This window comes from Trachurus japonicus, chromosome 14 (assembly GCF_045865225.1).
Source record: "Trachurus japonicus isolate A0001 chromosome 14, Traja_1.0".
Lineage (NCBI taxonomy): Eukaryota > Metazoa > Chordata > Actinopteri > Carangiformes > Carangidae > Trachurus > Trachurus japonicus.
This window is the reverse complement of record NC_140920.1, coordinates 22,435,972-22,461,697: the sequence shown is the minus strand read 5'-3', so window position 1 is coordinate 22,461,697 and position 25,726 is coordinate 22,435,972. Positions and strand designations below refer to the sequence as shown.

Genomic DNA, 25,726 nt, shown 5'->3' with positions numbered 1-25,726 from the left:
GTCAGCGCTTGTGCCTCACAGTGCACAGCAGGGTTCATTTATTGTATCTCTACTTTGCACAAATGGTTGCTGGGTTAGTCGCTGCTCTTAGACAAGGGGGGAAAAATTCAATAATGCAGGCAAGAGGAAAATGAGCAACAGGCTCAGAAGCCTTTAAGCAGCTTCTTCTCTTTTTTTTGTAATGACAAACGGTAGAATTTGCAAAAGGACAGGAAAGTTAAAGATGGAGGCTCATTAATTATCTCACCCAATTTACCAATTTAACTATACAGTATTTTTACATCCATTTGTGCTCACCATGGTGGTTTGTGTAGCAAAGTATTTTTACTGTGCAATGATGTCTTGAGGTGTAAAAGCAGGAGATCCAGAAACCTGAGTCTTGCATAAAGACGTCTCTTCACTGCCGCCTCATGCATCTCAGAAGACATTTTGATTTGAGCAGACCCCCTTCAGGTTCCCGTTTCAGGCCCTTGCATGTATCTGAAGCCTCTAGTGGTATTTATTCATGACAACCTGTTCCTTTACACAAGGCACATCACACACGTTTGCTTCCCCAGCATCCAAAGAGACAGCTGTCACCACGGTGACGGTATCACCACTGTGGCTGAGCTGCAGTATGTGTGCTTGGTAGATATTTTACACCTAAAATATGAACTGATGGATGCAACACTGTTCACATTAAGACTGATTTTTCTCCTGTTCCAACGTTTTATCTTTGCAAACACTTTTTCTTTTTTTTGCTTTGCCTTTTTTTGCTTTTTTATTTGTTTTATTGATGGGACGCAAACACAATCGTGCAGCAGACTGTTAGGAAGTAGGACAAAGGGATAAAAATAATCAATCTCTCTTTGCGATGCTGCCCGCGGTACTGTCTGCAGCTATCCCTCTTATTTTGTATGACTGTGATGAGGTACCCTCCTCATTGCATTTGAGAACATATTGTCTGATATTACGGAGCAGCCAATAATCAGAGGAGACTAACTTTTCAGGTTGCATAAAAGATGGCTACACAATAAATCTGGCTTTGCAAAGCCTAATGAGTGATTCATAGTTGCACAGTCGGCCCTGACAGCAGACAATTTTTAGTTGATTCACCTCCTTTGACCACTCTCAAGGACACTCTTACATCCACTCGTCTTATTTTGCGGGGGCAGTGGGAGAAAGATGTTCTCCTTGCCACCAAGAACAACGGTTGTCTTTGTCAAGCCTAATAATTTTTAAAGCTTTTTTTTTCTTTTCCAGCTTGAGTGCAAAGGTTTCATCATTGTTATTTTCTTAACTACAACTTAGTTATCTGAACCCTCTGCACGGCAAGTTGTTCGCAAAGTGCTCCCGGAGGAACAAGAGATGCATAAAATTAAGTGTCAACACAAGTCAAGAAGAAATTCAAAATATTAACTGATAATATTTTTGAAAAGCTTTTTAGAATAAAAGCATTGGGGTTTGAATTATTTTCTTTGCAAAGTCTGTCTAAATCTCCACAGCTCAGTTTTCATTATCTGACTTAAGTGGAGAAAATATACACAGAAAATAAAACTAAGCCCTGAAGCAGGGAGACAACCCAACCCACTATCCGTGTGGAGTCATTTAAACGACCAGGAAAACAGGCAGTGCTGTGTTTAGTTTGAACAAAATAAACTTTCTTTTTTCATCCATGAAACTCTCAAGGTCTAACTTCTGAAATTAGACTGTAAAAATCAAATTTCAGGAACTACATGAGGTCTGGTGGTGCAGTGACAAAAGGTGTCACCACTCAGCAAGGTTGGATCTGGGGCCATATCCACAGGCTGGATGAGGTTTCCCCCAGTTGCTCCAGTTTTCTCTCCCAGTCAGAAGGGTGTCTTAGGATGTTAGGTCAATATAAGGGGCTGCAGATTGTCAGTATGTGTGAGTGGCTGGTCCGGCTATCGCAGGGTTGACACTTGAGACAAACCCTGGTGACCCTGCAAAGGATAATTAACGATGGATGTAATGTTTTTAGAACAAGGTTGCACAGGTGAAGTAAAAGCCTTGACGTGTTTAATGAGTTCAACTTTGGAGAACTTTGAACAAGATATACTCAGAAAATTTGAAAAAAAAAAAAAAACCTGCTTTTGCTGTTTTTAGTCCTTGCATCACTAAACATCAAAGTTAGTGACTGATGTGGACTTTCTGTACCAGTGCGAGATTCATTCATATTTCAGCTGAAAACCCAGAATGCACCTGCACCGTTGTGTCTACAGTAAGTTTGCTGGTCTTTGTTCCCCACAGGCAAGCCCAAAGTTGAGCTGACCTACGACAAGATGTACACGGTCACCAGCCGCCTGACGTTCACCGTCAGCAAGGATGACGACGGCATACCTGTGGTTTGCATCGTAGACCACCCCGCAGTCAAGGACTTCCAAGCACAAAAATACCTGGAGGTGCAGTGTAAGTACTTCTGCTTGGCAACGAATTATAAATTATAAATCAGCATAGATATTTAAATAACATTATGCACCTTTTTTTTTCTGCTTTTTTTTCCAAGTGTCTCATCAGCTTAACTCAATAAATTGGACTGCAGCAGAGAGGAGCGTACCATCCTCATTAATTAAATGGCATAAGTTTGCTACTTTTTCTCCTAACTAAAACTTAAGTGTGTGACATGTGTGGCAGTGTCACTGAAGGGAAATCATCTTCATGCACAGGTTATGATGAATAAGAGGAGAAAATTGGACTGCAATGGAGTAGCCTGTTCCATCTCCGCTAATTAAATGACATAAATATTCCACATTTTCCCTCCGCTGAAACTTCGGTGCCTGTCATTGTCATTAGAGAGAAAGATTCCCAGTGTGCAATGAATAAAAAGTGGGAATAAATAAAAGAGCACAGTGATGAACATCTTGCGACGATACAAACCAGCGTCAGGTATTTTATTACCTTTGTATTTCTGTCACAAAGAATAATGATTTTTTGTCTTTATTAAATTTTGTCATCACTCTCAAGAATTACAAACAGACTTGTTGTTGTAGTTGACTTCATATTAAAAGATATCTTTTACTTCACTGTCTTCATATTCACAGTTTGACTTAATCTGTCATTTGGGGCCATGGATTTGTTAAAGCACTGCAGTTCAGTTTCACGTTAAAAATTTCAGAAATCCACTGAACACAGAAGCAAACTACAGACACACACTGCCTAATGCATTGTGCACTAGCCTTTTAACTAGTTAATGTTTCTGCAACCAGTTTGTGTTGAGACACAGCATAAAGGTCAAGGGTCAAAATCAATCAGTGTGGTTACATTTGGCTTTTTTCTCTCCAAAGTAAGGGAATGTCAATGTGCACCATCCGCTGTTAGCATGTAAACACCATAGGCTTGCACATATGCTATTAAAAAAAAAGACCTGCAAAAAGGATGCACGCATGTGTAGCAAATGCATCTGTAAACCCGTTACCAATAACAATATCTCAATCATGATGTTCAAATGTCAAAGGTAGTCTGTAATAATTTGGTTTCCTGGGCACAAGCCGAAAAAGAGCACAAATTAGTACTGTTTGTAGAGTAAATAACAAAGTGAGAAGCACATCAACACAAAAGAATTAAATGTCAAATGTAAAACACCTAAAGTCGACTAAACACAAATACATCTGATGAAAAACGGTGTTTGTTGAAGTGCCTTTGGCAGATTATAGGTGGAGAAGAGTGCAGAATGCAAATATAAAAAACAGATCAAATTGATGTATTTCATGCCTCTGTAACCTTATGCCTTGGCCTCTGGCATGTCCTAGCATTCTGTTAAAAAAACAAAAGCTCTTCTGTTGCTATCTGACCTTTCCCTGGGAGAGCGAGAACAGGAGATCAGCTCATCTACAGAGGCACCATGGCATTTTGTTGGCCTCTGATTGCAGGGAGCTCACATGGACCACCCGCCTCTGTGACTCACTGCTTCATGCCGGGGCTGCTGCTGTCATGCTCTGTGCATACTGTAATGGGCAACAAACAGGCATAGCCAGTCCTGCAGTCCACCTTCCCTTTGATCTCTCTGCCATACGGTTTAATATTGCATTTGGAGCGTGCTGGCTGTAGAGCATTATGGCTTGTGCGGAACATATCTACAAACGTGATAGACGATGGTTTCAGAAATCTGTTCTTTGACTTTTCTTCTGCTTGATTTTATAAATATGTGGAAACCAGTTGTTTATTTCCAAAGGAATTTCATTTCCCTGTACACTGACTAAAGACTAGCAAATAATTGGATTCAAATAGCTGGATGTGAACTAAGTACTAGGGATGTCACAGTACACAAAAGCCACAATTCAGTATGTGCTTCAATTTTAGGGCTTCAGATCAGTTTTGGTATAGAAGGGAAAACGAAACAAACTTAAAGGTTGTGTAGCTTATTTTAGAACGTTTAGATAATAATCTTTTAGCACTATCTTAGAAAATACAGATCAAAGGAGTTATTTAAGTGTTGCTATTTCTACATCACTAGCCTTAGCATTAGCTGAAACTCACGAAGAGCTGTCTCCAGCTGGAAAGCAAACCAACTTAGTAGATGCAAACATTTGCTGCACACCAATAGCAAAACTTACAAATAGCTCCTTCAAACTTGTCACAGATTACATACCATATACCTGCAGCCCTGATATTCACTTATTTGTGTGATACATCCAAAGTGTCTTGTTTCCAAAGACTTGTAGTCTTTGTAGTCTTGTAGACTTGTAGTCATTATCTAAATAACATGAAATGGCTCCTCCAGCTCTGGTTTTTAATTTCCAGTCACTATGTGATTTATACTTCATTGGTAACTTCACTAGCATGGTTTACTAACAGATAATAAGTGTCCCATTGTCACATCTGTCTGAGTACAACGCTCTCACTTTAGTATTTATGTTTCACACATGCAAGAATGTAGACCTAGTGTAATAAAGACAGTTATTGTTTGGCTTTTTATGTCATACTGAAGTGGATGGTTTGAGGTGAATTCATGTACTACAACACCTTTACCCCCCCCCCACTATGTGATGTCTATTTTCTCTATAATTAGCTCCAAATGACATCATCCTCATCATAAAATTCTCCAAGAATCCAGTCACAAATCTGGTCCTTCTGAGGAAATTATAAATGACGGGATCTTTCAAATAAAGAATGCTTTTTCTATTTCTGCAGAGGCACAAATGTTTGATTACAGATTACTGAGTTAGATGAGCTGATTTACACAGAATCATTCACTGTATGGGCAATTTGTGAGTGGAATAGAGTGGATTGTTTTGCAAGGAATAGCTTAGAAAGGTTCGTTGTCAGGGGACAGCATAATTAAATAAACCTGTAATGTTTATGTGCATAAGCAAAGTAAGTTGTTTTGCTGCGTTGCCTGGTTGTTACTCTTAAGGTCAGCTGGCTGTGGAGAGATGGATAGTGCCGTCTTGAGTGCTTATGAGGTGAGGCAAACAATAAAGCAGATAATTCCATTGGCATAATAATAACGGTCCTCTTGCATAAAGCAGACACTATTTCATTCTCATTGAGGTGGCTGTATCCAGATCTGGCAAGGCAGTGTGTGTTTTCCCATCTAGGAGACAAGAAAGCCACGCCATAACTACTTGAGACTATAAAAACAACCTACAGATGCCGGGCGTCCTTCATATTTATGGCTCCAAGATGACAAGGTCAAATGACGTTGTTAGTGAGGAGGAAAAAAAGTTGCAGGATGCCATGTAATGCCTGGAGTGGAAACAAAACCAAAGGGTTGCTGTCTAAACCCTTGCATGCCCACTGAGCAGAAGACTTGGCTTTTCGCCGATGTGCTGTCCATCACCCAGGCTGAGAGCCGACCGCTGACAGGGGTGTGATTTAGACAGATGGATGGCCAGACATGTGTTGTTTGTTGCAGAGAAGGTCGGACAGCAGTGTGGAACTTAACCGCCGGCTTTGAAATCATAACTCAGGCCCGATCCCTCTATGTGCAGGCTGATTAAAAATGCAGCACCAAATCATGCATTTAGGCCATAAAAGGGGGGAAAGGATAAAAATAATTCATATCACAATCGCAAAACTGTAATTACACCATTGTGACTCAAGGAGCAATCTGGTGTGAGGCAACTCAGCTGTGGAAGTATTTATGGGAAGCCCCTCATGTAGGAAGACCTACAAGCTAGGACACGGTGTGCTGAAGCACTGCCAGTATTTTACACTGCTGCTGCAACAAACCTTAGTCTTAGCATTAAATACAGCACCCTTCTTATTTAAAATGAATACCATAGGTTGATACAAAAGGACCTAATTCATACATCAGTTGCAGTGAGACACTTCATTTTGTGGAATTGTACCTGTTATTATTAAGTCTTTGCGTTGTTTCAGTGTTATAAGTCAGAGCAGGATTCCTGTTGCATTTGTTCTGCCTCTGTGTTACTTCAATAGCAACGCTGAAATCACTCCCGAAACCAGATGATGGATTGAATAAAACATTAGATTTTTGTCCAGAGTAAAGGATCATCGCTCACACCAAGACGAAAATAGGCTTTGATAACACCAGCAACAGTCAATGGACTGGGAACAATAGAAACTCCACGGCTGCAAAGAGTAGCACAGCAGCGACTGTCAAAGCACTCCCCTGATTTGTCAAAACATTCTCCCATTTTCTCTCCAGCTGCCTCAGCTCCTCGGCACTCTCTTCTGTTTTGTGTTGCAACTTTATCAGGTAACACCTTCGGATGGACATACTCAGGCCTTGTGGTCCTGCGCTCCACCATATCTATTATTTCCCAAAGCTTTGGCTTGTGTTTTTGGTGTTAGGTTGATTTTAAATTCCATCAATAATATGCCCAAGGTAGAACCAACCCAGCTGCAGAGTGATCTTGTGCTGTGGAGGAACGGGTTGAAGTTAAGGCAACAGCACAAGTCAAATATAAAGGAAAAATACTAGAATGTGTTTTATTTATTACTTAATATATAAAATATCATGTCAAGTCCAATCCACCTCAACCGAGCAAAGTTTGAGTGGAAACACCTACACAGGTCATGGTTGTTCTTATTGCTTCATTTATTGTTGCTTTTAATCCTTTAAGTGCATATCATGCTTTAAAATATTTTCCCCTTTGCGCATATTTAAGGGTCTTTAAAGTTACAAGGTCACCCCAAAGAGAGCTACTCTCTCTTACTGAAGTGCCAGCAATTCCTCGTTTGTGTACCAGGCCTCTTTTCTGTAACTTATCCACATCACTACATTTGCATAATGCCCGCCCACCAGCTAGTTTGCCACGCCTCAAACAAACAGCAACAAGCAACATTAGATTTGGTCTTTCCAGACAGCAGATGTTTACCACTTCAGATGGCACACGTGACCCCCAATATCAACAGGGAAATATAGAAAATATTTTAGATGATGAGTGGAAAAGACTAAGGCCACATCTAGGTCATAATAACCAGATAATACCTTGCAGAGACCTCCAGCTGTGATCTCTCTGTTTGGATATTTGTGCTTACTACTCTTTTATTGCAGCTCTGATTCAGTATATACAATACTCTCCGATCAATGTTAAAGGGATAGTTCAACATTTTGGCAAATTGGCCCTTTGCCATAATTGCTATAGTCATAGCAGTAAGTTTGTTACCTTTAATTGTCTGTGCAAGCTATTTTTAGAACGGTGGAGCAGAGCTGTGAGCTGCTCAGAGCTATGCTATGAAAACCGAGTGAATACGAGTATGAACGACTGCAGTCGATGTCTGACGGGCGCGGAGAGAGGAGAAGAAGTACGCTCCCAGTGCGACCACCCAAGCGCCCGAGAAGCCGCGCGCAGTGCGCGCGCGCAGCTTCCGCGTGCAGTGCGACCAAGGGGTAAGGGGATTTCTTGGTTTCCCTCATCAAACTCATCAAATACACAACCCAACAACTCCAAAACGCTGTCGTGGACAAGTTGTGAACTGCACATTCACCACGCTATGAGATAATAACAGAACGTTATGAGACGGAGCTGTTTTAGAGGGAAATTCATGCAAAACCGCTGATGAGCGTTGTGTTCAGGGACAGTTTTTCAGCAAGCAGACTCTGTATTTACCCTGTGTTTACCTCGAAAACAGCTCAGGTTCGTAACGTTCCATTATTATCTCATAGCGTGGTGATTGTGCAGGTTACAACTTGTCCACGAAAGCGTTTTGGAGTTTTGGGATTTTGTATTTGATGAGTTTGATGAGGGAAACCAAGAAATTCCTTTAGCCTCCATAGCATAGCTCTGAGCAGCCTGCTGCTCCGCTTCGCCGTTCTAAAAATGGCTTACACCGACAAATAAAGGTAACGAACCTACTGCTATGACTATAGGGATTATGGCAATGGGCCAATTTGCCAAAATGTTGAACTATCCTTTTAATATGTTACTTAGTTTTAGTTACTAGTTACTCAATTTAACATTTGCCTTCAGAGCCTCCGTATTGCTAAGAGGATGAGGCGGTGCTCACAAACGCCGGGTGTGCCGACCCTCAGCAGGCATCCAGAAGTCAGTCCAATCATAAGAAAGTGGGCCTTGTCAGCAGCCTCGAGCTAAAACTGCCTGTTTCTGTCAGAGGCTCAACTGAGGGGCTGCATAACAGGCTGCTTTAGATAAATGATTTTTTTTTTCTTTTTTGATCTATGAATCATGCAAAACTACTCCAGTGGAGTCTCAGAATAAAAACGTAGAGCTGGAAATGAGCATCATATGTCCTCTTTAAATCTACAGGGAGTATTTCTGTGATGATGGTGAGCAATTTACTGTGTATTCTCCAGGCAAAGGAAAATAGTGGAAGCTGATAGAAAAACTGTCATAGATTAGAAAATGCCATTGCCCAGATTAGCCCGTGGAATGATAAAAGCTGGAACCAAATGTAACATTGGCACAAGTACAGAGGAGTCGTACAGTGGGGAAATTCACTTTATTTATATGAATATAGACACACTGAGACATTTTAGCCACCAAAACTGATGGTAGTTTGCCTGCAGGAACAAAACTTTACGGATGCAAACTCCTGTGTTCACATCCAGCAGCACAACCTCCATATTTTTATACCGTCTGCTGCAGAACCTCTGAGGATTTGTTGAGCTAAACACAGAGGAAAAGTCGACTAAATTCAAGTTTTATCAGTGAATATACTCGTTGTTTTTCCATGTGGACATAATTTGCAGGAGACTAGTTTGTGTTAGAACAGCAGGAGTGAACAGCATTTAAACGTGTTTTACAGTCTTTGCAATGAATGTAATTCCACTGACTCCTCAAAGGCAATTTGGGATCCAAAAAGTATTACGAATTTACTACAATACAAGTCTGGAATTTATAAAAAATAAAATAAAAAAAAACATCCAACAGAAGGAATGAAGATTCAGAAAGCAGAAGTAGAATAAAGTTAGAAGATTCTTTGTCATTTGTGTTGTCCCAGCATTTAATTTTCTGTCTCTCTCTCTCTCTCTCTCTAATCCCCTCAGACAAACCGGAGGTAAAGATTGTGGTGGAATTTCCTCAGGGTCTGACCAGGGAAGGAGAGAACCTGGAACTGACGTGTCAGGCCAAAGGCAAACCCCAGTACGAGACACACACACACACACACACACACACACACACACTCACACACACACACACTTTAACCAATTAAAAATAGCTATAGGCTGGGAAGCCGAGCCTACCAGCTCAGAGATTCAGGCTTATGTATTCATGCACATACCTTGATGTTTTCCTCGGTTTGTGCATGAGTTTCACTGCTGTGATGAGTGGAGCTACAGGTAAGTGACGAATTACAGGAACAGACAGGAAAAGAATGAACAAATGTTAATTTTCATACAGTGAACGAGTGGCTCAGTAAATGGATTGAATCACATTGACCAGCAGCAAGTAGTGTAGGGTTATATAGAAAATAACCGAAAATAATCTGCATACAATGCATGCAACTAAATCCTTAACAATATGGCTTCAGATTGGCATTTGAACAATGCAATAAAACCTAGAGATCTATTCCCAAATTCAATGAAAGGATGGAGTTGTCAAAGAGTGTCTCCTTGTTTTAATTTAATCTCCAAATAGATCTCAGCATTGTACAAAGGACAGAAATGTAATGTTATTTGCAAAATGAAAAGTGGCAGAGTCAGTCAATATGTATGTACGGCATATAATAGTGATGGAAATATGGATATGAGAATAGAATATAAAGACAAATATTAAAGCACATATAAGTACATATTGATATTCACAATAACACGGCAGAAATTTCAGTTCAGGCTGAACCACCCTATCCTTGGGTTACACTCTACCTTTCAAGTTGAAGAAGCATAAGTCCTCCAGTCTGTGGTGAATAGATATTAGACCCTGAAATAAAAAGAAAGTGCAGTAAAACAGAGGGGAAATAGAAACTGACTGCTCATCTTGACAACCGCAGAAGCAGCTACAGTTTAATTTAGGTAAAAAATGCAAGGTTAACTTATGGGAGTGCTGAAGCTGAACAGAACTGCAGAAAAAAAGTCTCTACTTTGTCGTTCACATTCCTCATAATGTCAATGCCGTCAGCATCGTCTGACAACTGTGAGAAGTTTTTATCCTATTTTTATGAGAAACAAATCATATCGCACCGCTGATCTCCCAGCTTGTCTGAGAGTATCTGTAACCTCTCTTCTAAAGGAAAAGAATATTAACTCAGTATACTGTATATCAGTGTATTGAGTGAGACTATAGTTCAAAGCTACTGTATCCTCTGTACTTTTAAGTTCAACTTTGTTAATTCATGATATTTACTGTGTTATTCTGTTGTCGCTTTTATTATTATAAAACATCTATATACAGTATATTTATAGTGTTGTAATATTACTGAACGGTAACAGGCCAGGCCCAGGTTTTCACCAATCTGGTTTTGGCATGAGCTGTTGAAACTCAGTTTAAATCATGAATTCATTACATATACAACAAATTATGACGCTGTAGAATATCTCTTTAAACAAGGTGACAACAAAAAGATGAAGTTGAATACATAATAACAATTTGTGGCACAGTTTTAACATCAAGGCATGTTGAATAATCTCAGGAGTCCCTCAGGGTGCTGTTAGAAAATAAAAGACTATAGTTTTCATTTCTCAGCTACTTCCTCACAAATCCAACCCTATAGTGGGGAACACACCGCCTGTGTTACATGAGCCAGGCGGTTCACATTGCTGAGCTGCTGTAGAGAGTCATGGCTGCGTCTCTGCAGCTGCAGCTCTATCTCTACATAGAGTTCTCAGGTTACTGGAATGATGGATTTCTTTTCATTATTAATTCATTTCTGATTTGTTTTTGACAGAAAATGTCACTATAATACCTCTGTCTCCACATGCAGCTTTACCCATGGAAATGCTTACAGTATAGCTGAATATATTTTATGTCTGTGTCATATTCAGATTCAGCCAAGACATACTGTATGTAACATTGAAGTGAATGAGACATCAGCTAGTCTTTTTCATGTTGGTTTTACTGGGAAACGCATGCAGTTCATGTGAAAAATAGACAAGTGATTGAACCTCTAGCAGTTGTGATGTGTGTGTGCACTGTAAATGTTAACATGTGCGCTGAAATGAAAACCAAAATGTACTGCAGCTGCCACACACACACACACACACACAAAACGCATCCAGTATTTCCTGGTTTTAAGTTTGATGAAGATGATGATGTCTCATCCAGAATACGCCGAGCTAGTGTAAGAAATACATGTGAACATGAGATAGACTCTCATTCCCATAGCCTGCCCATTCATAACCTGGGAGAGGGCGAACAACTGGGTCAGATTTGATTATTGCCGTATTTGCAATGGAAATTTTCTCTAGGAACATGAATTATCGGCACTGTGTGGAAGAGGAGGCCAAATCTGACCCATGAAGCTGAAGTGGTTGTGCTCACCAATGGCTCTACAGAACTTATCTCCTCACTGAGGGCAGAGATCACTTCTAATTAGGAGATGACGTTCGGCTGATGGATAACAGGGCTGCCTCGATACAAGTGCATGTTGTAGAGAGTAAAACTGTGTCCACAGCTGTGAATAATGTTACAGAGAGACCCGAGGCCAGACAATTCTAAAGGACCATTGCTGGATACATAATCATGTAATTGAATGGCTGCTATTTTCTTTTTCAGGACTTTCAAAATGGATATTTGAAACCGGCCTGTAATTATGAAATACATCAAAATTACTGTGTGATATTTTGTGCAGGTGTTTAATTACCACTGCTTTAAAGGTGGAGGGCAGAGCAGAGGGGTGCATTAATAAGAGCGAAGTGGATCTTAATATCCAGCATGTACAATTTTCGAAGGACGACGGGTGAATGGGCATGAATAGGGTGTTTTTGTACTAATAGTCTGCAGGTATCTGTGCAGACTTTGTGAGACTGAGGAGTATGTTGATTGACTAGAAGCACTGGATGTGAACAAATTAAGTCAATTTTCTGATTAAAGTTAAAAGATTGTTTGCGGAACACCGAGCTGAGCATTGAGAACCGACCCCGGGTCATTTTCTTTCTATTGCATCAACAATAAAGTTACAAGGGCATTTATCTTTGTTAATCAGTCATTTGAAATGTCTGGCATCTGAGCATCTGAAAGCTGTTGCCTGTCGCTCATTAGGCTATTATTCCACATGTATCATCTGTAAACACAGGTGCTGGTTTGTTTAGATGACAGGTCTTTGCTAAATGAGATGTAATGGAGTGCAAATGAAGCCATTAGAACCAGCAGGGTGAGAGAACTTCAGGCAGGAGACCTGCCGAACTACCCAAACATCAATACAGTGCCGGAGCTGTAGGTATCAATCACAGTGTGTTGACAAGGCCGTTCAAATTTGAACAGAACAAACTAATCATCAGATGAAGCTGGGGTTATGAATATTACATCAGAAATTGTAATGTGACCAACTCAAGGCTTTTTTCTCCCTGTGTAAATCCAAATACGGAGAGTTGCAATGGATTTTAATGGCAACCACAATATTTCCCATAGTGCTTTATTGTATCTAACCACAGATGGAGGTCAGAGGAGAAATCCCAGGCTCCGATGTGACAGTTGTGGGCCGTGTACAGTGGCTGTCCTCCCCGTGATAACGTAGTACTGTAGCGGTTCATTCATTCAGAAAGCGTTGCTTTTGCGGACAGCTATTACTTTTGTCACCGCAATGTGACCAGGAACAGTTCAGTAGTATGTAAACAGAAAGTCTGGGAGACTGAGCTTCTCAGAGCCGCCGTCTTCAAGCCCACAGTGTCGAAAGGTGTTTGAAATTCAAGACAGGTTTTTTCAGGGAAGTGTTCCGTTAAGGGGATTAGTGGCATAAATGATTAATGATGATTAGTGGTTATTATTGAAATTTTAATTGAATTGTAATTGCAAAGTTGAAATTTTGTCCTGTCGAGGCCTTGAGTGTGACTGTGTGCTCCTGCCAATGAGGTTTGTCTGAGCAGGCGGAACTTGCTCAGTAAACATCATCCATTGTGTGTGAATTGTGGTTTTGCATCTGCACAGATTACTGTTATTTTGTTTTGTTTTGTTTCCCATCAGTCACTTATTTACCTGAGCTGTTGTGCGCGCCGACATGCAGTCACCTTCACATTTCCCTGTGCAGCGAATTCTGTGCCGATTTCAGTAATGGATGAGGTCACAGGTGTTGCATTTACCGGTCACTTTAGTTCTGGACTGTGCAGGTGGAGAGAGGGGAGGGGCTGTTAAAAGCTCAACCACCGCAGGATTCTGACTTGGTGTCAAACTTTCTGAAGGTTTAAAACTATTTATAACTCTCTGAAGGGTACAAATATAAGAACATGCAAAGACTCACACACACACACACACACACACTCACACATACACATACACACACACAAAACCAAACACCATGTACTTCTGAGTTCCTCTCCCCGCCAGCCCCCGACAGTTTTCATACTTGGCATAGAGACAAGCGCACTAGCCGTAGTCATTTTATAAAGATGAAAACACAATCAATACAGTGAGCCGGGAATTGGAAGTCATTTTCATTAGAGCTGCTGAGAGTTGTGCAGTCATTACCAGCAGATAGCACAGGGGGCCCCGTCTGCAGGCAGCCATTTGTATTCTAGACGCCTGCCCTTCTTCTCTCCTTGCAGCCCCATCTTACCTCTTTCGTTTATCTCCGTCTATCTTCCTCCTCCAGATTCACTTTTCCCTTCTCACAACATCCTATCCACCTATAGAAACTCCTTTTTTTCTAGCTCATGTCTCTCATGCCATCTTAGGAAAGGACCTATTTATTATTTATTTACATTTCATTTCATCTGGAGAAAGGCTGTAATAGACACGGCACTCTCTCTTTCAAGCAGTCCACCACAGCCATTAAACACACTTGTGGTTTGTTTGTTTGTCTTTTTTTTTTTGCTATTGAGCTCCAGCTGTTATTTCATATTTTCTCTTCCTCGATTTTTCGCCTCATCTTTTTTTTTCTTCTCTTTTTTCCGCCCGCTGTCCTATTTGCCTGCTCCCTCCACACCAAATGCTTTAAAATGGAGGGAAACAAGTTAAAACACCACAACAAAATGCAACAAGAGAGACCATCAGCACACGCTCAGGGGAAATAACAGTAGCTGGCAGTGGCCATTGGAAGTTGCAGCAGAAAAATAGAGGTGTTTTGTCTTTTTCTTTTCTCCTCACCCCCTGTGACTCTGGGCGCTCTGAGCTCATTGTCATAAAAATGGAATCTGTCACCCCACTACAAACCTCAGTCAAGGTACAAAAACGAACAAATACAGACACTTGGTAGGCGCCCACCTACACAGCAACACTCATAAGTATACAAGCATGGAAAGCCTGTAATTTTGAGACAAAGCTGCCATACAGTTATTGTTGCTTTTAACTCTCCACAAAGGGAAGGGTGTCATTTTATTGTGTCATGTTTTTTCATGTGCTAGCTCTCTTTGATTAGCCTTTTTCCCAAGTAAACAGCTGCGAAAACTAGAAAGAAAGGAGTTTTTTTTTTTTTTTTTTTTTTTTCGGGGGGTGGGGGGGTGGGGGGGGTGAAGGTCAGGCAATCGTTTTTGGAGCTCTAGTTAACAAATGTTGAAATGTGTCATGTAATAGAAATTCAAATAAGATGTTCTATTTATTAATAGAAGAGTCCACTATATCAAATAGGGGACTATTCTTTTAATATGATGTGGTAGTAGAGGTAGTCTACCAAAGTAAAAAAAAAAAAAAAAAAAGATCCATATTTTGTTAATGTCATCTAATGTTTCATTCAACAGTTCTTTAGATGTTTTGCTTTAGGACCACATCCACTCTCCTTCCCTTTCCCCATGAAATCTAACTGGTGTTCTGCTTTACCACTTTTCAGGCCACAACGGGTGAACTGGGTGAAGGTGGAAGATGATGTGCCATCTCATGCCGTCATTACCGGTGGTGATCTTTACATCGAAAACCTAAACAAGTCCTACAACGGCACCTACCGCTGTGTTGCAGCCAATTCATTGGGGGAGTCTTATGATGACTACACCCTCTATGTCTATGGTACGACACTTACACTCTACTGTCTCTCTCTGCATCTGTATCTCTATCCTATCCCTTCTTTTTACACTTTTCCTCTTTCCTCCAGATGCACACTCTTCATCTTCTACATCTATGGTCTCTTCTTCTTACACAGTTCATGTCTGAATATTGCAGTCTTATACATCTCTAACCCACCGCCCATGTGTACACGTTTAAACCATTGACTGATCACACGTTTCATCTCAGTTCACTTTTTATGCACGGAGCAGGAAGTCCAAGTATGTTATGCAGTCAGTAACACCGTGGAAGATTGTCCCGTGAACCTTAACACCAGAATCATTTAAATGTAGACTGATGAGAGATTTACAAGACTGGCGAGTTGTTAGCACTGGCACTCATTGCTTGCACCGGCAGCATACTAAAGACTCCATAATCCAACGTATGCAGACTGACTTTTAAATCAGGACTCAGTTTCAGTGAAGGTGCAGTGTACTCTTAATCCCTCCCGGCTTCCAGCTGCACTGTGGATGTGGACAAGACCAAAAGCTTGTTGTTACGCTCTGTCCACTTTGTTTCTTTGACATTTCTACTATCATGTAGCTTGATTTGGAAAAATGAGGCCCAAATACTTAAAGAAAATACAATGCCACTCATTGTATTTTCTTAAAGTATTTGGGCCTAATTTTGTTTAGATTATATAATGAAATATGATAAAAGCTTAGAAATATGACATTTAATTTTTGTGTGAGATCTCTAGGGGGCAGGTTGTGCTCTTGTTCACTTGTTCTTGCCTTGTTCACACTGCCATTCCAAATCAGATGTTTTATCACATCCAGATTGCATCTAGTTTGATTTGTTGACAGTCTTAACAGCCAAAAACCACATGAGATCCGATTTTTGCAAATCTGACTTACACAATGGGGACGTATTTTTCATGCGAATAAGTCACGTGGCAAATTTTTATTTTCAAACCCTGGTTTTCATCATGAGGCCTTCCATACTGACCGCGAATGTTACGTGTCAAAAATGCGAGTGCATCTCCAAATCAGAGTGCGGTCGATTTTTCTAAACTTTCGCCCGGCGAATGAACGCATCAACCAATCGTGTAGCGCGAAAAGGAGATACATCACAACCCAATGTCACAACACCATGACAACAATGTAAACAACCTGTGTCTCTCACCATCTCCTTTTATACTATACAGTCTATATTCACCACCTTGTATTGTTTGACAAGGGACACAAACTTTACAGAGACAATGAAATGAAGGACGATGTGTGGTGAATCATCTCCGAACAGCTTGGCTGTCAGGACAGTGATCAGATAGTGAGCTGCTGTGTGAGATATAGTAAAGTTGGTAACAAGACGACAGTGGCACAGCAGGTGTTGAATAGGCTACGTGAGGGATAATGAATGAGTTGTTATGTTAAACGGATTTAAGGCACAATGTGGAGGCGAAGAACCACCTGACGCAAAGTGAAACTTTGGTTTATAATTGTCGCATCTGTCCCATAATTGCATCACTGCTGTTGTGAATGGTTTTGATGCAAAATATTCACCCTTGAATTTTTCGCAAATTTGTGTCTTTTATTTGTCACATCCCCGGTTTGTAAAGGCCTTTAAACCACATACTGAGATGGTTTCACATGCAAATCTGAATGGATTTGTACACGTCCGTTTCAATGTGAACGGCTCCCTTGCTCAAATAGGATTTCTGTGTCACTCACAGCGTCACGAACAAAAACAACGACGACGACCGCCACCGACAAATCATGCGGAATGTCTGCTCTCGCATCCAGAAATGTGAGCGCCACATTGCATTGTCCAACGTCGCCACCGCACGATTCCACTGCACCAAACGCCCCGTTCCACCGTCATTGCAGCACGAAAGGCACCACGACTCAGCAGCTGCCTCGGTTGCTGTCGCTTCCTTGCAATTAGCAGACTATTTGTGCTGCAGCTCCACATGGGTTGGAACAGAAACAAGCACAGTGTACTGTCGTCAGTTTGCGAATTGGATCTAATCACTTGCAATATGTAATGTGGACTGTCGGTCAGTAAAATCAGTTTCTGATCAAATTTGCACAAGAAAAATCAGATTTGGGCAGCAGTCTAAACAAGGCCTTTGTGGTTGGTGTGTACAGTACAGTAAGTAAACTGGTTGACATCAGTTCCACCGAGTCATTGAACTTTGTTTTGAATGTAGAGATTTAATAGTTGAGGTTCTATTGCTGATGTTAAATCCAAGTTAAATCAATATTGTATTAATCCCCACATCACAAATCATAGATCTGTATGAAGGAGCTTTACAATCAATACACCATATAATTTACAATACCTTCTGCCCTTATACCCCTGATTCAGGTAAGGATCGACCCCAATATGTGTTTCACTAAAGTATACTTTTCTTCATTTTATTTTTACTTTTGCATGGACCAAACCAGAAATCCAACAGGTGATTAATATACAAGAGAAGAGTGAATGTATTTGGTGCGTTGGTGCTTCCTCTTCTATAAATCTTGGCGAATCCTTTAACCTGCATCTGCTGTTGTCTTTCTTTCTTTCTTTCTTTCTTTCTTTCTTTCTTTCTTTCTTTCTTTCTTTCTTTCTTTCTGTAGCTTCCATACTGATCCAGCATCCTCCTCTCTCTCTCTATGGAATCCTCTCATCCTCATAAGCATTATCTCAACATGCCTTTTTACTGTTGATACCAATAACATTTTCTCCCCGAGCAGGGCATTAGACTCTAATGCGCTCATTTTCTCTGGCCAAAATTACTTGACAATCACTTTTGGTAGACCCTGAGCCCGCTGAGAAATTATTTGGCTGCTATTGTCAGAGGGAATTAGCACAGTGAAAAGAGTACTTTTTGTGTAGGGGTAGAAAAAGGGGACGCTCAATGCCTAACGGACACCAGCTGAATGGATGTTATTTACAGCAGAGGGACTTGATGTGCTAATGATGAGTGCAATAAAATGAGGTTCCGTCGCAGATCAGGAAACATTTTACTGCCACCTGCTATATTACAGCTGTTAGTTTAAACTAACAGCCCCAGTGTCGATGTCTCTGTGTCCTGGTTTGATCTTTGGAGGTTGACACACACACACACATTTGATATGAAGACACATCACAGTATTAGATAAAGAGAAAAAAATTATAGGCCCGACAAAAAAACACATCTTTCTGCTGCTAGTTACTCTCCAATCTAATGTTAAGTAATGTTTAATAGCACTTGCATATTGATGATCCTTACTTGAGAAAGGTATTGATGATGAATACCTGGAAGTATAATCGTGTTAGAAACCAGCAGTGTTTGCAAGGGCTTTTCAGATTAATAATTATTGGTTATATAAAGTCTGATCTGTCTGATCCTTTGTTAATTTTAAACCATTGTCCTCTGTGTAAAAGCCAGCTGTAGAAATTTCTCCACTGAGACATTTTGCAGGCAGACTGATCCTGTAAAGTGCTGCTGACAGCTACAATTGTACTTCAGTGTTTTGTTCGTGCCGGGATTGAAGAGAGGCTGTCCAAATCCTGTCCAAACCGTCCTGTCACAACAGGACCACACTGACAACCTCTCTCCACAGACATTAGACAAAATAGCCTCAGGACAATACATATAATATTTTAGGAAACCAGGAAAACTATGATGGTGGCAATATTTGATAATACAGAGCACCGACCCAGTTGTGCATAACAAAAAGATGTTGGATTTTGACTTCAGTTGGTTTCAGGGTGACATCCCAACTTATGTTCTTTGTTGTAAATTGATCAATGTTTTCCCCTGGAATTCTGGCCAAGTTAATATTTATATTATTACACTTACAACAATAGCTAGTCAGCATATTTGCCATGATATACAATGGCTTTCACTATATACTTGGGGGAAGTCTTTGAACATGGCAAAGTACATTATGCCTCAGACATGGTTGAGAACTGGGTACCAGACTATAATGGCTCCTGTCATTTTCCTTTTAAGGCGAGACACGGCAGGCAAAAACATCGTTTTTTCATGCACTTATCAATTTTGAGATTTTGGGCTATTTTGCTTCCATAACATGTCTTCTTTCAGACTAATACAAAAAAATAGTCTAAAATACACATTATGGGTGTTTATTTTACTTCACTTTGACTGGTGTCGCCTGTAGATTTCTCCTAAATTCACCAGAACTGAGCGTTCTATCGCGGAGCGAGCCGCGTCTGTTCAGACTCCTGTCATATCAGGTATCGCCGTGAAGCTCTCTCTCTATCTCTCTCTATCTCTCCCTCTCTCTCTCCTGCACTAATGTGTCGGTTCCAAAAATGGTCATTTCCTTTGTACCAGTGACGAATCGTAAAAGTACGAGGGAGGGTCTCATTGGCTGGTGTCGTTTTCCGACAGCGTGATTCGTTTAGAAGCATCACGTGATGCGCTCTGAACAGCATGGAGGGACTTTTAAAAACGGGGAAAGGAAATCGATTTAAATCCTCACGTAAAATAAAACAGCAACTCTCACTTGCTAGACAACAAAAGACACAGCACAGAAACTCACCGAGCCATAAGATCCCTTTACAAAGTGTGTCATCGCGGAAGCTGTCACCCGTAAAAAACGAGTGTTTGCCGCCGGAGACAGCGCGATACACAGCGGTGGCTTTTTTTTTTTTTTTTTTTTTTACACATCAGACGTCTGAATGAACTGATCGGAGATTTAATATGTCCCTGCGCTGGTACAGGGCTTAAAATGAACACCGATCCTCAGAATCACGTGTTGTGCAGTAGTTTACTTCTCAGTGACAGAGGTGAAACGGATGTGACACTGACATGGGCCAGAGATGATTTTTAGCCAGACAGAGAGAAACTGAAAACATTGGTTGTCATACAGATGAGCCCAACTAGGCTACACCTAAAGTGTTTCTTATTTTTACTTTTATTTTTATTTATTTATTTTTTTTCTCTGACCTACTGGCCCACACACCTTAAAATTCACAGTGGCCAGACACTCTTGTTTCCAGTAACAATGAGCTCTATGCACAGCTCCACTGCTTTCTAAATTCAAGGCAGCTCTTATATTTACTGACAAACTGATTAATCCAGGTGTGTCTGAGTAGTCACATTGGTCAGACACACCTGGATTAATCAGTTTGTCCAATAATGTAACACAGGAAACAAAGGAGCTGCCTGAAGTTCAGGAAGTAGAGCTGTGCATAGAGCCAATTTGTGGAATTTTTGCAATAGAATCTTTAAAGGCCGTTTTCTCAAAATGAGCTTTTTCTTATACTCTGGACCCGAAATCTCCAGTTCAGCAGCACTTATAGACACCAAACCTTCCAGTTGTATTCCTGCCTATATTCTGAAGGTTTTTACAGAGGGGATTGTTGATATATCATTCACAGCCTCATTTATACAACAATTTATACCTAAAAACAGGGCGAAATTTGATTTTTTAGGGCTGGTGACAGTATTTTCTCATTTACAAAGTGATAAAAAGAGATATTCAAAATCCCCTCTGTAAAAACTTTTGACTTTAATATGTCAACAAAATAAAACAAGAATTTTGAAAGTGGCTTTATCCAATCTTCAGATTTCGGGTCTGGAAATGTACACAAATTCACGCATATTTAATTATATAATGTCTAATTTCCATATGTAAGCATAATATTTAAGAAAACATGTAATACAAAAAATAATTGTCTCAATCTAAGTAATAAACATAGAAAGTTTCATGGCAATAGCTGTTAGTTAAATTTTTTACCCTATTCACCTGGGGTGTCTCGCCTTAAAGTTGTTCGTCTGTATGAGCCCACTAATTGTTCTCTTCTGATTTTACATCATTATATTTGCAACATGTGCAGCTCACTGTAAATTATTGTCTTTAAGGGAGATTTTTAGATGCAATATTGTGGTTTGCCACTGGAGTGAATGACAACAAGGGTGCCATGAAACGCACACGCTCTGGGACACACTTGCTGTTACCACAAGTATCCAGAGGTGTCACCAAATAAACAGGGACAGAAATATGATGAAATACAAGCTAAGATTAAAGATAACTCGAGCGTAATTCATGAGGGAATGGATGGAAGTTATGGTGAGAAAAAGGTGTGTGTGTGTGTGTGTGTGTGTGTCTGCTGTTTTGAATCAGATCAATTACAGCACACATTGAAACATCAATCAGAGACAGTCCTTTGACTTGGAGATCGCATTTCTCACAGTTGCGTGATCTACAAAGTACAACATTCGTTGACGTATGAATTTTCTGGTAGCAGTGCTGCTTTTTCTTTTTTTTTCCGAGCGTCTGTCTCTCCCTGAACATGATGTGGGCTCCAGTTTGCCCCCCTCTCATTCACCCACACATCCCCCCATGGTGAGAGAAACACAAAGATAAACACGGTAATGCAACACACGGGCAACTAAAAGCCTTGCACCAAACAAAAAACAAAAAACAAAAAGAAAAAAAACAAAAAACAAAAAACAAGAACACAGCCGCCATTAAAACCACAGAGGACCTCCATCCTTTTAGAGCCAGTCTTTTGATGACTTTGATGTGTCCGTGGCCCCCACACTACTAATGTCTACTGTAATTCAACCTTCGCCTAGCTAATGGGAAGACAGGATGTTGTGGCTGTGCTGTCAGAAGCTGGGTCTCGTATTATGTTCCAGATCCCCCTCTGCTGCACACACACACACACACACACACACACACACAGCACCTCCTGCTCTGCCACTGCCATGAATGCACCTCTGCAGCGGACCCTTTACCTAAACAGAAGCTGTAAGTAGGCTGCGTATCTGGAAACAGACACACTCCCTGGAAAGAATATCAGACGAGCAGCAGGGGAGTGGGTCTGTACGTGTATACAGTGGCGATATAAAAGATCTGGTTCCTTTTGTTTGGGCTGGACTAAACTGCCAGATCATGACTACCTGAGAACCACGGCCCTGACTCACTCCAGCCAGACTCTGTTGGGGTTCTCGAGTCTCACTTGCCTCTGTAAAAGTTATAATGTCCAATTCAAAGCAACAATCACAGAGCAAGGAGTATTTTTTTCAAACCTGATTGCTGAAGAGGGCCGCAATCGCAGAGTCATTTTTAAAACCATGAATTCTGTGATCGGTCCCCCCGCCTCGCCGGCCGGTTGAATCCACCTCAGAGAGATGTGAAGGATTTCTAAATTACTTTTAAAATAAAATGGTGGAGCTGCAGCCGCACTTTAATAGAGCTTCATGTTGACTCCTGCCCAACCTCACCATTAACCCATTTCCATGAAATCTCTCTGTCAACCCTGGAACACTCTGTTGCACTTTCAAAATCTTCTGCCTGTCCTCCAGACTCCATACCCACATGGTTTTAAAAAGCTGTATTTCAGACAGATGCTGCAGATATTTGAGCTCTTAATTCCTCCACCACTGGTATTTTTCCTTCCAATTTGAAACATCCCACTGTTAACCCCATTTTTAAGAAACCTTCTCTACAAGCCTATGTTTTCAGTAACCTATGGCCAAGCTGTCATATTTATCATAGATCTCCAACGGTATATGATTTGAAGTATAAATTCAATTTAAACTTCAATCATCCTGCTCTCAACACAGCTCTCAGACTGTCAGAGTATGTTAACCTACTGTTTGCAGCCAACAGTGGCCTTGTAAAAATGTAATTGTAAAATGTAAAATGTGATTTTCCAAGAACTGAGCTCAGCCTTTGATACAGTAAAACATAATAGTTTAATGAGCCATTATCGGCACCAAGGATACGGCCCAGAATTGGCTTCTTTTACCTCCTCCTCCTCTTGCGCTCTATTTTTTATAGGGTACGCAAATGATCTGTTTTAGGCTTCCTCTTACTTACTATATACATTCTGCCCCCGAGGCAACTTTAGCACAGCCGTGCATTGCTTTCCATTGCTACGCAGATGACACCCAGCTAAATGTCCTCATGAAATCTGGTACCACACATGTATCATGTGCTATGTCCTGCTTCGCTGAAATTAAAAATTGGATGTCTGAAAAGTTCCTGCAGCAGAATGACTCCAAATCAGAGGTAATTATAATTACCCCCTGTGGCCTTAGCAGGAGCAGCAGTAATAATCTCTCCTCTAGTCTGGGTGCCGTATCAAATAATGTTTGGGAAGAGACCTTCAACCTGGGTGTTATTTTTGATTCAAAATTCTCCTTTGATGCCCAAGTGACTAAGGTGGTGCAGTTCTCCTTTGCCCATTTCTTTCCTCTGCAGATTTAGAGAAAGTCACCCTTGCTTTTATCTCTTCCAGACGCAACGACTGCAATGCACTCTGTTGTGGTATCAGCGGGCAAAACATCCAAAGACCACAGTTGATAAAAACACTGCTGCTAGGCTGTTAACACATACTAAGAGAGCCACACTGCATCAGTTCTTGCTGGCCCTTACCAGCTTCCTGTGAGTTTTAGAATTGATTTTAAGATTTTATTCTTGTTTTTAAGGTCTATAATGGTCTGGCTCCTGCCTACATCTGCGATCTGCTAACTCCCCATGAGCCTGATCGCTGCCAGAGTTCCTCTGGCAGGATTCTGCTAATGGTTCCTAAATCCCAATATGTCACCAAAGTTGACCAGGGCCTTCAGCTGTGGGACTGCCTGCCAAGAGATATCAGGCTGACAAACTCAGTGTCCTCCTTTAAATCTCTTCCCAAAACTCACTTTTATCACCCTTGCCTTCTTACAGTAGTTGATGATATTTGTTGTTTTTTTAATAGTCATCTCTTAAGTTTTGGCTCTTTGTTTTGATTGTAAATTTTAGACTAGGCTATTTATATCATATAAATAGTAAGCTCATGTTATATAGTAAGGTTTTACTGTGTACATGTACTCCCAGCAGCTACCATGAAAAAGAACTTTCAACTTTTAATTTGAAAAAAACAAAATAAATCGTCTCAATATACACACAAGTTCCCAGACTGTACATTGGAGCCCTGTAACTTAATGATAAAGTCTGCATGGCGCCTCCGCAGCCAACAACCACCCTGCTTGACAGCCAGAACAAATGCAGCCACGGCCAGCATCTTTCCTAATACATCTGATTCCCGACTATTGTGACCCTAAGTGATGGAGAGCACCATGAGCCCAGCTGACATTAACTATGTTAGCAGCAAAAAGATGCAGGCTGTACTGCTCTAACTCTCACTGCTGCTCTTGCTTCACAGGGTAAGAAAACACAACCATCAGGGTTTTCCTCTCACTGTGGAGTGAGACCCAGCACCGAGGGGTTTTAAGTTGTTTACAGGCTGCCGTTTACCCAATAACTGAGTTCTCCTCTTCCCTGCTCCTTCACCATCCCAGGCTTTTATTGCACACTAACAGCATGTCTAGTGACCCTGTTGCTCTCAGTCATCTCCCTACTTACTTTACACTTCTTCTCCATTAAAACACATGGGAGTTACTTCAGAAATCACTGTTGGCTCTTAAAGTGAAATCCAACTTGTCTTCCGGGGGTGTGAAGAGTCTTGAAATGTCCCATTTGCAAGTGCTCTAACTTTGCTGAAATTGCACTTAAGTGGAGGTGAAATTGCTGGTGCATAATGTTATGAGGAGGAAAAGTAATTCATCACTTCCAAAACAAATCTGTAAGGTGGTTTTGAATGAATCTTGTCTGTCTGTTATTAAGACATTTTAAACATTTGGATTGGTCTGCAGATGTACCTTTGCCATATATTAATTTATAACATTACATACTAATACTGGACATTTATAACACAGTTAATTCATAGGATTTTTTTTTCACTCAACTGCTAAGTGATATTATGCTACTGTATATATATACTAAATATAAATAAATCCCAAGTGATTTGAACGATCTGTTACTTGATATTAAATAAATATTTATATATGCTATATCTATATCTATCATCTACTCCAACCAGCTTTCGTTTACTGAAGATTAAATTATTATCATTTAGTTGAACAAAATTTGTACTGTGATTTCCTATAGGCTGTGTATTTTTGCCATATATGAACTCCTCTGTGCTAGTGTTTTTTTCTGTTACAGTTTCATGGTGGAGTGGTTACTGCCACGGTGTAAATTTACAGTCTCTCTCATGCTCTCATGCACATGCTCACGTGGAGCTCTGTTACTCACCAGGTTTAGCAGGAATGATTCCTGTCAGGCTGTGTCTCTGCACTTCCTGCAATCCTGCTCCCTTCGTTCAGACTAGAAACACTGATTCATAAGCCTCATCAGTAAACAAGGCCCAGTGACTCAGCGGGAGGAAAAACACATTCTGCCTGTCACATTTGAAAGTCAATGAGCTCCAGTCTTCATAGATGCATTGCACTGGATATC

General features: G+C 40.7%; 1 protein-coding gene across 6 annotated transcripts in view; it reads left to right on the top strand.

Annotated features, from left to right (window-relative positions):
• The window catches only part of cadm1a (cell adhesion molecule 1a), a 382,219-nt gene that overhangs the window by 311,896 nt on the left and 44,597 nt on the right, over positions 1 to 25,726 (top strand). For all 6 annotated transcript variants that reach the window (XM_085798374.1, XM_085798376.1, XM_085798377.1 and 3 more), the window contains 3 exons: positions 2,251 to 2,409; positions 9,416 to 9,512; positions 15,286 to 15,458. In XM_085798374.1, coding sequence (XP_085654500.1) covers positions 2,251 to 2,409; positions 9,416 to 9,512; positions 15,286 to 15,458 — 429 coding nt within the window. The remainder of the gene's footprint in view (positions 1 to 2,250; positions 2,410 to 9,415; positions 9,513 to 15,285; positions 15,459 to 25,726) is intronic.